General features: G+C 35.3%; 1 protein-coding gene across 1 annotated transcript in view; it reads left to right on the forward strand.

Annotated features, from left to right (window-relative positions):
• Positions 1-13,931, forward strand: part of LOC145683249 (uncharacterized) — a 117,054-nt gene that overhangs the window by 32,479 nt on the left and 70,644 nt on the right. The window contains exon 2 of the mRNA XM_081754620.1: positions 4,544-4,627. Coding sequence (XP_081610746.1) covers positions 4,544-4,627 — 84 coding nt within the window. The remainder of the gene's footprint in view (positions 1-4,543; positions 4,628-13,931) is intronic.

The raw sequence follows: 13,931 nt of genomic DNA on the forward strand, positions 1-13,931 counted from the left end.
AATAACAGAGTGCTCCTAAACGAAACATCTTTATTTTTATAAGCTTTTGCAAAACTAAGTCTCTTTTGCCTATAGCACTTGCTCACGAACGGTATTTTACGGACTACTCTTCCATGTAACTTGCTTCTCTTAAAACAAATCTGATCGTTTTGGGATGCAAACTTTTATTAAGATGTTCTGATATTTCTTTGGACAGTTTAGGACACTTATTTTGGAGTTTTTATTAACCTATAGTACAATTCATCTCTCGTCTGACTTTAAAAACACTCTAGATCTACCACTTTTTGGTGTATTTTCCACTGATTTTGTTGATTTAAAACGTTTAATAATATCATAAACTGTGGAGAGTGACCTATCTACAGTTTCCACAGTATCACGAACTAATTTTCCCTCTTTATAATGTTTTTCAAAAAGTTATCTTATTGCTAAAGATGTTTGCCTACGTTGACTTCCCATTTTAACTTTTAAACACACAGTTTCATCCGAGTAAGAAAAGTACGGCTTCAACTCGCTTCTTTTGAACATCTAAAACTGTCAAGTGGACAAACTCTTAGAAATTCCCCTATTCAGCTCAAAAACAAAGAGAGTGGTACTATCTGTCCGAGTTCTTTTTTGACATGGATTTTAGCTGTATTTTCATTTTTTGTATTTTTTGTAGTCATGAAATTGAGTTTTGTTGTTAATGTTTCTATTTTCCATAAGTAAATAATATAGAGTACTTAAAATATATTTTTTGTTCTTTAAAGCGTACTCTTCGAATGTCTATTCTCTCTTGAATGTGTGAATATGTATATGTCCGACTTCTTTATTGAGCCACTGTACATTGTAGGGTGATTCTTATTCGTTCATACTTGTGCTAAAATTAATCATTTATACATATTTTTGTTTTACGGTACTTATGTTTTATTGATCTGTGTGCCCAGCTTCGGTTTCAATAAGATATAAGTGCGGTTTTGATCGTAATCTGCCGTAGTAAAGCTGGGATCAATGCAAATCAATGCTAAGGATTATAGAATTTCAACCACGGAAAAAAAAACACGATTACAAAATAATGTGACTATCAATAATGTCATTTACAAATGATACTGTATTTTCAATTGGCTGCTGTATTCGTTCTATAAACGACCTTATTATTTCCATTTTTCCTAAACCTGTTATAAATTTCGCAAACAACGAAGAACACATTTTAATCCAATCATGCGTTAAGGAAAACGAATGAAATAATTCATTATGAAGTACGCCTGACGTTTTATCAACAGCTGCTATTAATACAGGTTTTATAGGAAATAATCCTAGCTTAGTAACACTGTATACAGATAACATAAACGAAAATAACTGCCTAACGTTTAAACCATTACGTTTTGGAATTGTATTTATATCTTCAGAAAAGCTAGGACTTGCAGCATTTACAGTTATTTTATCCAAAAACGTATTAAATGGTATGAATGGCTGATTATCTGTTACTCCTTTCACACCTTTACTAACGTTGCTACGTCCGCTATAATGTAATCGCTTATCTACCTGATTTAAAGAACAAGCAGGTGGACTATCATGAAGCGAACGCATAGAGCCATGACCTTCCAGAACACCACTACTAAGCAGCAAACAATCTCCAGCACTCAAGGTCGTCGACCGAATCGTATCGCTACAGGTGTCTGTACTTGACCAAACAAACGAGTCCCCTTGCATATCGTCATTAGTTGAATCGAACAGAATCCGGAATTATCTGTCAAGAAGGACATATCCCAATTCCTATTTACTACCACTCCATGATCACCATTTTCGAAATGATTTATATGTAATTGTGGTCGGCGAGAATCCATTATGCCATGCTATTAACAATAAATTTTACAGGAAGAAAAACAAGCATATAATTTTACACATATCTGCACGCATATACCGGACTCCACAATTCTACATTTTACAAGTTATTACTACTGGCGAGTTTCTTAAATTCAAAAAGGGATGAAACAGGTGATAATCGGACCGTGGAAAGTCCGGGGAGTATGGTGGATGCAACAGTGTTTCCCATCCAAGGCATAGAATGGTGTCGCGGGTCATCCTAGACACAAGAGGCTTAGCATTTGTAACATGAAGCTGCCCGTAATAAGAATAGCCCCACTGTTACCGGTCAAGAATGCATAAATTCCCCACATTTAATTCAGTTAGAAGAAATACGGATAGTTGAACCATCTATAAATAATGGTATTTAATTAAATATGCAAATCTTTTGTAACAAAATAAAGGGAATCTGGGATAAAGGAAAATCTAAGTTCCAAAAATATCCTTTATAAAAATATCCAAACTTGATAGGAACAATTTTTACAGTATCTGAATTGAGTGAAATCAGCATCTAAATACAACCTAATACATATATGTATACTAGCCCTATATATGCCTCAACAACGACTGAGTACAATAAATTAATCCTGTAACCATTTGGCCTACAATATAAACCCGCCTTACATATCAATTTTAACCTCATATATAATGAGCATTAATCTCTTTGATATAGGCCTAATATACGTATATAGTAATTCTTAACTCACCAGATATTTTACAATAATTTTCACTACAACCGCTATGCATCCGATAAATATATAACACTTATAGGAACTTTAAACTTTTTTTTCTCGACCGATTATATTCTTGTTAATAACTTACATATAAACCTGAATACAAATGATTGCATAAGTTTTCTTCTAGGCAAGAGAGAGTCAAGAGTGTTTACTTAAAATTCGAATCTGTGCCGTTGAATTAGCATATTTCCAGGTAATTATAGGGAAAAACCTTAAGTATTTAGAAGCAGAATTATACGGTATACAAAGTTAAGCCACACTTGCGGATTGACATATTTTACGGTAAGTAAAGAAAAAAATTAAGCGAAATTTGGAATTGCGATTAGAATCAACATAATTTACTTTCAATATTTTAAGATAATTTGGGATAAAAATCACACTTTATTTACAATGTTCTAGTGTGACTTCCATATTATCGGGCAATCCCTCGTATAACTACACAGTTAGTCATTATTAATCCATTTGCCCTAGCATAATCCTTGAGAAAGATATTCGAAGAGCAATAATTGCACTACTGTTTTAATCTTAAGAATGAGATAAAATAACATAAACTACTGTATAGCCGTTAGAAAGGGGTAATAGTACAGTAGCATATTTCCAGAAGTCTCCAACATGCGAACAGGGAGCAAAACATTGTATAGCGTGAGGTTTGTTTGACGATAGCGCCAAACGTGTCTGTTTACCCAAAACAAACAGAAAAATGAAAAGAATGAGAAGTGTGTGTTAGTCAACGTTGCGAAGTTGCATTCTGGTGATTGTACTCAAAATAACGCTACCGGGAGGCAACAGTTGGGCATTTTAATACGGAGAAAAATATCGTAGGAAAGTTGGAAGGAATACGGCGTGAAATGAATTTAGTACTGCCCACAACATTGTCTTAGGTTTAGTGGGAGCGTTCCAACTACAGGCAATGCTGAACAAAAAAGAAGTGGTGGGTTACCGTTATCAACTAATGCAGAGGGAGAACGGTACGTTGGGAAACAGTCAAGTCTCATAATCTACGCTCCAGTGATACGTTCACTGCATAATGGTAGTCTGTTTGCACGGATGTAATTGCGTTATATTCTGTTGTTACGTAGACATCAGTGGAACTGTTTGTAGCGGTGCCACAAATATCATTACTGGTAAGACCGCGTTTTCTTTTCATGTAAGAAGACATTCAATCTAAGTAGTGGTTTATGATGTACACTCATTAAGCGGGAGGCGAGAACACAGAATGAACACAGCAATGTTATGAAACGTGATAATTTTAGTGACCTTTGTTTCTGATGTAAAGGCATAATGTTGCTTGAAAATATCAATCTCCCACTTCTAGAAGGCGCCACAATCATCAGTCAATGTTATTTTGTCACTATACTTCTTCACAACCGTTGTGTTTTCAGAGGTGAAGACAACCCCAACTTATTCTTTCCGGATGATGATGCGCAACCACATTCAGCAATGCAGGTGATGGAACTCTTGGAACGAGAGGATAATAGGTGATTGGACTGGCCTGTCTGTTCAACAACTTGAATTTCATATAGAGCACTTTTTTGAAATACAGTTAAATGAACCAAAAGTCAGTCAGTCAGAAGTTGTTAATAGTGCTGATGAAGCAATTGAACACCATGCGACAAATCATTACCTATTTCGTGAGTAATACGGGAGTATGTTGCAGAACATGCATTGATGTCTACCGCGATCGTGGTCTTTTAAGAATGGGCCGACTCTATCTGTAATATTATAGAGCATTATTAATTGCAACGCTTTATTGTAAACTTTCTTCTGTATGATAGTGTAATTTTTATTCGTTTAATTACGTATTTCTTTCTGTTTATTCTCTGTAGCACTACTTTCCATGTATGAGTTCATGTTTCACTAATCCATGCTACTAGAGATTGATACAGCATATTAAACTTACTTTCGTCTTTAAGTTGTGTACACCATTGTAGTCTTATTTTTAAATTGCTTGTTTTCTCTTACAGAACAAAAGGATGATGCAAATAAAGTAGAAGTTCGAGTGAACCTAGATGCGAATCTGTCAGCCAGAGTAGACAAGGAGGAACTTGGTAAGCATCAGAAGGGATAGAAAGCTTCATGTATGATATTTCTGTTATAATGCTAATAAATAGATTGGTAATATTATTTATTATGGTTTAGGATTTCCACTTTTTGAGGAAAATGTTCGACTTTCACTCAAACATAAATTACTTTCTTATGTAATTTATCGTGACTGGGAGAGAGAGAGCATAAAAAATCCTTCTACTTCATATTTATAATGAAGGCAGATATATTGGGATGGTACCGCATTAAAAATCCGATATTACTTTTTCGTAATAGGATCGAACCAAGTTTTTTGGTGATTTAAGAATATGTAGCATCTTATTCTTGCAATCTTCTAATGTAAAGGGTACGTATATTTTAGGTTGCATGAGAAAAACTAAATAGTAATAATAAAACAACAATTTATAAACAATATTAGATGTGTCGAAAATCTGAAGCAAAAAAATTAAATATCAGAATATTTAAATTGGAACTTATAATTTGCCTTAGGGGCTTTAGACTACATTCATTAATTATATAAAGTAAATGGTCCAAAAAAAGAACAAAATAAGTAGTTCCAACTTATCAATGAAGAATGTGTATCATTGACATCAGAAATAACAGGATACGAAAAAATACCACACAAATATACCAATAGAGAATTTAAAAATTACTTCAAACTATATAGAAGCTACTATCAATTTGACTTTTCACAAGCATTTCAACTTGATATATTGGAATAATTAACTACATAATTTCTTTCAAAAACACTAATTTGATAAATTGCACTTATCTTTTCTAATTCCATGGATATTCAAGATGCCAAACTAAACCTTCGAACAGATCGGAAATTACAGCGACCTAGCATAAACAAATAACCCATAGCAAGATCGACGTATTTGAACAATTTATTCGATTTCGCTACTCGTTGTCTTTTCCCAGTTCGGATTTCAAGACGATTATGACGCTATCGTTTCGTAGCGTGCTACATGTACAAAATAGTTCAAGTAGTCACCGTTAATGGCGTCACTAATAGTTAATACAAAACAGCTGATACAGATTTTCTTTTTCGCTGAATCCTAAACGAATGTAACTCGTTACAACAACTAGCATCCTTCCCTAAAATCTTATGACTTTATGAGGGGATATATTAGTTGTCTGTTGTCCATAATTCTATATTCCAGGAACCTCTATAACTAAATACTATACACCAAACATCCAACCATTCATTCCAAAAGAAAAATTAAAAAAAAAAAAACTAAAAAATATTCCACCAAATAATCCAATCATTCAACCATTCAATCTTACTAACATACATCAACTATATCAAAATCAACCATTCGTATTAGTACTAAACAGATTGCCATGTCATAACTTCCTGGAAATTCATAAATTTACGATCTTCAAGATTCATAATTTTACATTTATAAACGTAATAAATAAGCCACTTACTTCATATGTTCACAAGTTGACAAAAATAATGGAAAAGAATACCGTCGGGACCGTAATACGGCAAATTGTGGAGGCGTTAAAATATTAAATAATGCTTTTGATAAAGTGGATACTTTCAAATATTTAGGATCAATATTAACAAACGAAAATCATATTCACGAAGAAATTAAATGTCGACTAAAAGCAGGGAATTCTTGTTACTACTCGGTTCAAAATCTCTTGTCGTCGCGAATTCTGTCGAGGAATTTGAAGCTTAAAATATATAAAACGATAATCATGCCTTTTGTTCTGTATGGTTGCGAAACATGGTCACTTACTCTGAGGGAAGAACATAGACTGAAAGTGTTTGAGAACAGGATCCTCAGAAGAATATTCGGACCCAAGAGGAACGAGAATGGGGAATGGCGGAAGCTTCATAACGAGGAACTACATAGTTTATACGGTTTACCCAACATTGTTAGGGTCGTCAAGTCTAGGAGGCTTGGGTGGGCGGGTCATGTAGCTAGAATGAAAGAGAGTAGAAACGCTTTCAAAGTCTTGACTGGTAGACCCATAGGAAAACGACCACTAGGAAGACCTAGGCGCAGATGGGAGGATAATATTAAGATGGATCTCGCAGAGATAGGAATACAAAGTAGAAACTGGATGCAATTAGCTAAGGATAGAAGTCAGTGGAGAGCTTTTGTGAACGCGGCACTGAACCTCCGGGTTCCATAGGCCATAGAGTTAGTTTAGTTAGTTAGTTAATGGAAAAGAATGAAATCCGAATTGCCATGGTAACCTCTATCGTTACCACATGATCTTGAATAGAATACATAAATCTTTAGAATCTCCATATAACAAATACATAGGCTATCTTCAATTTACAATAAACGTCTCTACATATCAATTGATTAACTATTTACGCATAACAATTAAATAAGTGTTTGCGTACAACAAATGACTAACAATTTTCCAGGCCTGGAATTTAAAAATATCTCCATTACAAACATAACACAAATACAAAACAACAATAAGAACATCAGTAAGAATATAAATATTTAACAATTACTTTAAAATTAGTAAAAATTTAAAACTTCAAAACTGTTTGACTATGACTAATCAAACAGGCTATCTAACGCTGACATAATTCGGTTGCAGAATTAAATGACTATAGATTATACCAACTCTCTTTCAACAATATACAAAATCTTAATAAGCTATATTGTGCAAAAGTATACTCTCTAATTACAATCAGAATAATTTCTTAAGTTATACCAAATTGCGTGGTACGGTACCCTGTACAATTTGGTGAGGAAGATGGACTTTACGAACATCAGATGGATCACTAACCGATTTTAAACGAATGGTATTGGTTCCCAAGAAAGCCTCGATTTTAAACGACCCCGTCCAACGGGGAAACAAATTTACGACTTATTTTGTCAGCTAGCGAAGATTTAAACTGAGATTTTAATAAGACTTGATCCCCTGTAAAATATGACGTTTGTACTCTGGTCTTATCATAATGCGCTTTCGTCCAGACTAGCCTTTCCCAACCTCGAGTCCGCGGACCCCCAGGGGTCCGCAAGACTATATCCGAGGATCCGCAAGCCAATCTGAGATAGGCATTCACAATGGTGAGAAATACATCATTTTAACTTAAATGATCGAATTAATAAGTTAATTTGTGTGAGAAGTGATACAACCTACAAATCTCCAACCTACCTCCAACCTACAAAAAGTTGCCTATAGTCCAACGTTTTTTTTTTCTGACAGCCACAAATCTTGTAGAGACTGATGTATGTGTTTCTAAAACATCTTCAAAGGAAAATCTTCTTTGACATAATACATGACTCGAAAAGGAAAAAGGGAATGAGAAATTCTTCCTCGGCATTCTTTCATTTGTCAAAAACCTTTGACCCAAACTATTTTCTGTAGTACATACATTCTTCCCCCTTCCCCCTGCACCCTTTCTATAGCTTTTGTTTCTACAAGTATGAAAAGTGCTTTTTCCTTCAGATTATTTATTTACAAATGAATTTACTGAATTGCCGCATCCGGTAGGTAGTGAAATAAAATCTGGTGAGTGAGATGCGGGTGGTACAACCCGGTCCATATTGTTAACAAACTGGATGCATTGAACTTATTCTGTGGTTCTTGAGCATCTGGACGGAGAGGCTTGCACCTGACTACTTCTTTATCTAGTTCCGAATGCAAGTCATGAAGGAGTGGGAAAGAAATGCTCTGAATCATATTCCAGAACACAGCTATACTTGATAGTTGGTGCTAGTGCACAGTAGTGTACTTTTGAACCTAAGACATCGTGTTTATCAGGAGTTTATGTGTATGTGTGCGTCAATTCCACATAATGGATCCGTGGCTATAATCAAGTTCGCTAAAACAAGGAAGAAGCGATACTATAGAAGTAGAAATCAAGGAAACTATGCAAGTTCAAAAGAAATTACGCAAATATTGTGATAAATATTTAGAGGTGGGATTTACAGTAGTTGAGGCAAATGATGTTCAAAAACCGCAGTGTGTTGTTTGTGCCGAAGTGTTATCGAATGAGTGTATGAAACCATTGAAACTACAAAGTAATGTCGAAAGTAAACATTCTGAACTGGTTAAGGAACCGATTAAGTGTTTTAGAAATAAGCCGACAGAACTTAGTGGTTCGAAAAAGTTATTTAAGGACATTTCCTCTGGACAAAATAACGAAAAGGCAGTGTTGGCTTCTTATGAAGTTGTTTTATTAATTGCGAAAAGGGACTGCCTCACACAATTGATGAAGACTTGCTTTTTCTAGCTGCCAAAATGATGACGCACCTAATATTTTTGGAAAAATTATCAAGCGATGTATCCTTAATATCATTATCTAACGATATCATCAAAAGCAGAATAGCCCCTTGGGGATCCGATGGTACAATTTGCACCATACGGGTGTTTCATGGTACATTGCGTTATAACTCTTCTATTTGAGCTTTTTCGTCCGTTTTTTTTTTTTGTTTTTCAAGTCCAGAGGCATTGCAGAAGACTTTACGTATGGTTTCACACCTTCCTGCGTCGAGACATAGCAGGTGATGACGTTATAATTCTAAAATATATATATTTTCTTTTATATGTTTTCTTTTCGCCTATATTCATTATTTTTTTTTTGGGCGGGCTTATTTTTGCACGTAGAAGATTGAAATTTTGCACAAACATTTAGTCCACCGAGTAGTATTTACCAGATTCTTTTTCAGTTTTCTGCGTTAAAACAGGGGGGAATCCAGAGGGGCAAAAAGTTGAAAAAATCCCTTTCTTCGGGATTTTCTCGCCTTAGATACATGATGGAGACATTTGAATGGTAACGCCTGAAACGCAGTTCTATTCTGAAGAGAATGATGGGCGAAACATGACCCTAGGGTAATTAGGGAAGTGTCAGGGAATTTTTTATCAAAATATACGTCTGTATAGGGGAATTTTCGACATTTTCGTTTTTTTTTTTTTTTGCGGGCTGATTTTTGCACCTAGAAGATTGAAATTATGCACAAACATTCAGTCCACTTAGTAGTATTTAACAGATTTTTTTATATTTCTGTGTTCAAACAGGGGGGTACAGAGGGGCTAAAAGTTGAAAAAAGGGATATTTTTACCAAAAAATCCCTTTCACGGGATTTTCACGCTTTAGATACATGATGGAAACATGTGAATGGTACCGCCTGAAAGGCAGTTATATTCTGAAGAGAATGATGTGCAAACCATGATCCTAGGGTAATTAGCGATGTCTCAGGGAAAGTTTACAAAATATCCCTCTGTATACGGGAATATTGGACATTGTCGCTATATATTTTTTGGCGGGCTTACTTTTGCACCTGGAAAATTGGACTTGTGCATAAACATTCAGCTCACCTAGTAGTATTTATCAGATTTTTTCAGATCTCTGCGTTAAAACAGGGAGGTCCAAGGGGGGCTAAAAGTTGAAAAAAGGGATATTTAGACCCAAAATCCCTTTTTCGGGAATTTCCCGCCTTAGATACACGATGGAGACACGTGAATGGTACCGTCTGAAAGGCAGTTCCATTTCAAAGAGAATGATTGGCGGATTATAGTCCTAGAGATGCCTCAGGAAATTTTTTACCTGAGATCATGGTGTTTTACGGTAATTTGGGGGCATTGTGGGGATTCTCGATAAAATTTCTCTCGCCCTTAGTATTCAAGATAGAAACTTGAAATTTGGCACACACATTCAGTATACCAAGTACTATTTATCAGATTTCTTTGAGATCACTACGTTTACACAGGGACGTTCCAGAGGGACCCAAAGTGTGAAAAAAATGTTTTTCCCTCGAAATGTTCCCTTTGACATCATTTTTCCCTCTCCTGGTATACGGTATGAGCATGCAAGTGGTACTATTTAAAAGCCAGATCCACTCTGAAGAGAATGAGGTATGAACCGTAATCCTAGGATAAATAGTGACGATGCAGTAGCTGCTTGACTGAAAGTCTAAAAAATACCCAAAAAAAACCGGATCCCTTAAGGGATAGAAGAAATGGCTGGAAATGTACAGGACACGTGAATAGCACGAGTGATGGCCAGTGAATACTTCACTTTGCAACTGGATGAAAGTATGGATAAACCAAATTCATTAGTTCTTGTCAGATATGAACACGACAGTAAAACACAAGAAGAGCTTTTGTTCTGTAAACAGCTTCCGCTTCACACAAAGGCAGAAACTGTTCAAAATTCTTAATTATTTTATGGTGGAGAAAATCATAGAATAGTCACGGTGTGTTGGAATTGGCACAGACAGTGCTCGAGCAATGACTGGCAAACATAAAGGACTGATAGTACGCATTCAATCGGTTGTTTCGTTAACGAAATGGACCCACTGTAGTATCCACAGATTAGTGTTAGCTTCACGTGATACGCCATAGAAAATGAAAAGTGTTCTGGATAATGAAGTAAAAATTGTGAATTATATCAAGTCTCGTCCTATTAGAAATGGGAAGTGACCAACAAAACCTCCTCCTACATTCCAAAATTCGATGGTTATCTCGTGGAAGGGTCTTAACTCGTCTTTTCGACCTCCGCGATGAAGTGAGGTTGTTTCTTTTAAACTCCAAAATTTGAATTGAGTTGCCGTCTGAACGATTTCACTTGGCTCTCAATTCTAGCATACATTTTAGATATTTTCAGCTTTTTAAACTCTCTAAATACAAGTCTTCAAGGCAAAAGTGTTACTATATTTATGGTTCAAGACAAGATTGAAGCAGCAATCAAGAAACTACTACACATGATCTCATACATTTTTGTCCCGCCGCCTAGACAAAAAAAGAATATGATTCTTTCTCTTCCCTTAGCAATGTCTAGTCAACAACTGAAGAAGATCTTCCTTATGATGTTGCTATGAACATCTAGAAACAATTACCTCAAAAATCAGGGAATACTTTCCATTAAACAAGGAAAAGCTACTGTGCGTAAAAAATCCTTTCCTAGAGACGAAAAATGAGTTGCTAAACAACGAAGATCAGTTGTTGGAACTTGCGTGTGATTCCGTTATGAAAATGAAGTATTCATCTTTCATACTGACTGATTTCTGGTTGCATGAACGATTAGTTTATCTCGAAATCTCGAAAAGAGCGCTACAATGTTTAATACCGTTTGCCACGACATACCTTTGTGAATCAACATTTTCTGCTCTTTCTTATCTTAAGAATAAGTACAGGCATAGATTTGATGCTGAGGCTGACCTTCGCTCAAAAGTTTCTTTGTTTGATCGTGACATTTCTAAGTTAGTGGCTGAAAGACAACACCAATCATCACATTGACTGAAGTTGTGTATCTCGGTAAGTCATACACTTATCATGTTAACTTGTTGGAGTTAATACATTTTATTTTTTTAGAAGAAAATACTTTTTTTCTATACCTGATGGCTAGGCTATTGTGGTTTAATTTTGTTTACTTACTGGATTTATTTATATATTCGCTATATCTTAGTCAAGGTGTCCTTTCCGAAGTTTGAAACCCAGGACCACCCGATTACGGAGTAGGCATCATACTACTCTAACGTGATGATACCATTGCAAAGAGGAACAAACATGGGCAAAAATATAAACACTAATAGAATATATTGCAAGAGTCCTTCATATGTATTGTAGACTCCAAAGGGGGGTCGCAGTTTAGAAAAGGTTGGGAAAGGCTGGTCTAGACCCAGGTAATTCCCTGTTCTTCATAGTATTTGCCCAGATATTGGGCCTCTTTTGCGTACATCTAATTCGTCTATTTTCTAGCGAACGTCTAAAGGGTAACATATAATTAAATGTCATAAATGTTATAATTAAAGGTCATCTCCATAGGAGTACGTTTTAACTCAGGTTCCGCTGAATGAAGAGCAAATTCAATCTCATGTAGACTCTTATCCCGCATCGTCTGTTTATTACCAAAATATATCCTATGGCTATCACACAGTTCCCTTAAATACCTCTCGGCATTATTAGATGCACAATGGTACAGTGAACTTCGGATATCTTTTATACCATTTCTATATAGAAAGTATTTCAATTTCACTGATACATAATCAGACCGATTGTCTTGACTAATTCCTTAAGGAAATCCGAATCTACACATGATCTTTTACATTTTTTTAAAGTAAGCTTGGATTATTGTTTCTAACTAAACACGTTTGGAACAAGAGTCCAATACAATAAAACAATACCTGCCTGAACGAAACGGAACTAGTGGTCCATATATATCAGCATAAAATTTTCCGTCTATGATTTTGCCATAAGTGAACACTAATTGACCCATCTTTTTCTAATTAGTGCTTTTGTTTAATTGACATAATTTACAACTATAGAAGGACAAGTATATCCACTAGAGATACGCGCAATCGTTTTCTGAGCCCCATATTATTTCCGGGTAAAATCGAATAATGGTAGAATTACATAATCGGTACTGTAAGCTCTTTTGGGAAACATGCTTCCTAAGGATTTTTAATAGCCCTCGTTCCCTTACACAATATACCTTTTATTAGTTTATAATCCTCAACAATTTCTTTCTTTTCTAGCCTATCAATAATAATATTCAAGTCTACATCTTTCCTCTGATGTTCGTTGATGAACAAACAAGCATAAGGCATATTCCACATATTTACGAACAATAAATTCTTTACCTCATTTTCGCGAGTTTGTTCTATCTCCGCAGGTTCAAACATTTCCTGCTCGTAGACCCTTAAAATATAATCTGAAAATATATTCGAATTAGATGGAACGTGTTTAGCGTCTAAAATTGAATGAAAATGTTCAGGAAATACAGAAATGTTTTCGGAGAATAGCAAAATCAGATAACTAGGAAAATTATCGAATTCTAGTTGCATAAAAAGGAATTTTAATGATTTGTAGTTCTGTAAATTAAAGCATAATTGGAAGTGGTGTGTTGTGAGTTTATTCTCTTTTGGGAGAATATAGATTGATTACACACTCTTATGCTTGTTGCAAAATCTGAAGAGAAAATGAATAAGATTTTAGAAAACTTGAGGTAGGGCTGTGAAGAATATGGAATGAAAATAAAGATGAGGAAGATAAAAGCCATGGTGATTGGAAGGAAGGGATCGATGTCAAATGTTGAAGTAGGAGGGGTGAAAATAGAATAGGTGACCAATTTTCGATACCTGGGTAGTATTATTCTAATGATATGAAGTGCGACCATGAAATAAAAGCAAGGATAGGAATGGTGGAAGAAGCCTTATGGGGAGAAGAAAGCACTATTTTGTGGAACCTTGAATGAAGAATTGAGAAAAAAGACTCATAAATTGCTTCGTTTGGAGTATTATACTAGGGTGCAGCGTTTTACCACTTTTTTCTCGGAATGAAACGTAATATCTGGCAAAAGTGGCCAATCCACATGGACATTTCAGG

The sequence above is a fragment of the Thermobia domestica genome, chromosome 4, assembly GCF_964235325.1.
Source record: "Thermobia domestica chromosome 4, izTheDome1.hap1.1, whole genome shotgun sequence".
Taxonomy (NCBI): Eukaryota; Metazoa; Arthropoda; class Insecta; order Zygentoma; family Lepismatidae; genus Thermobia; species Thermobia domestica.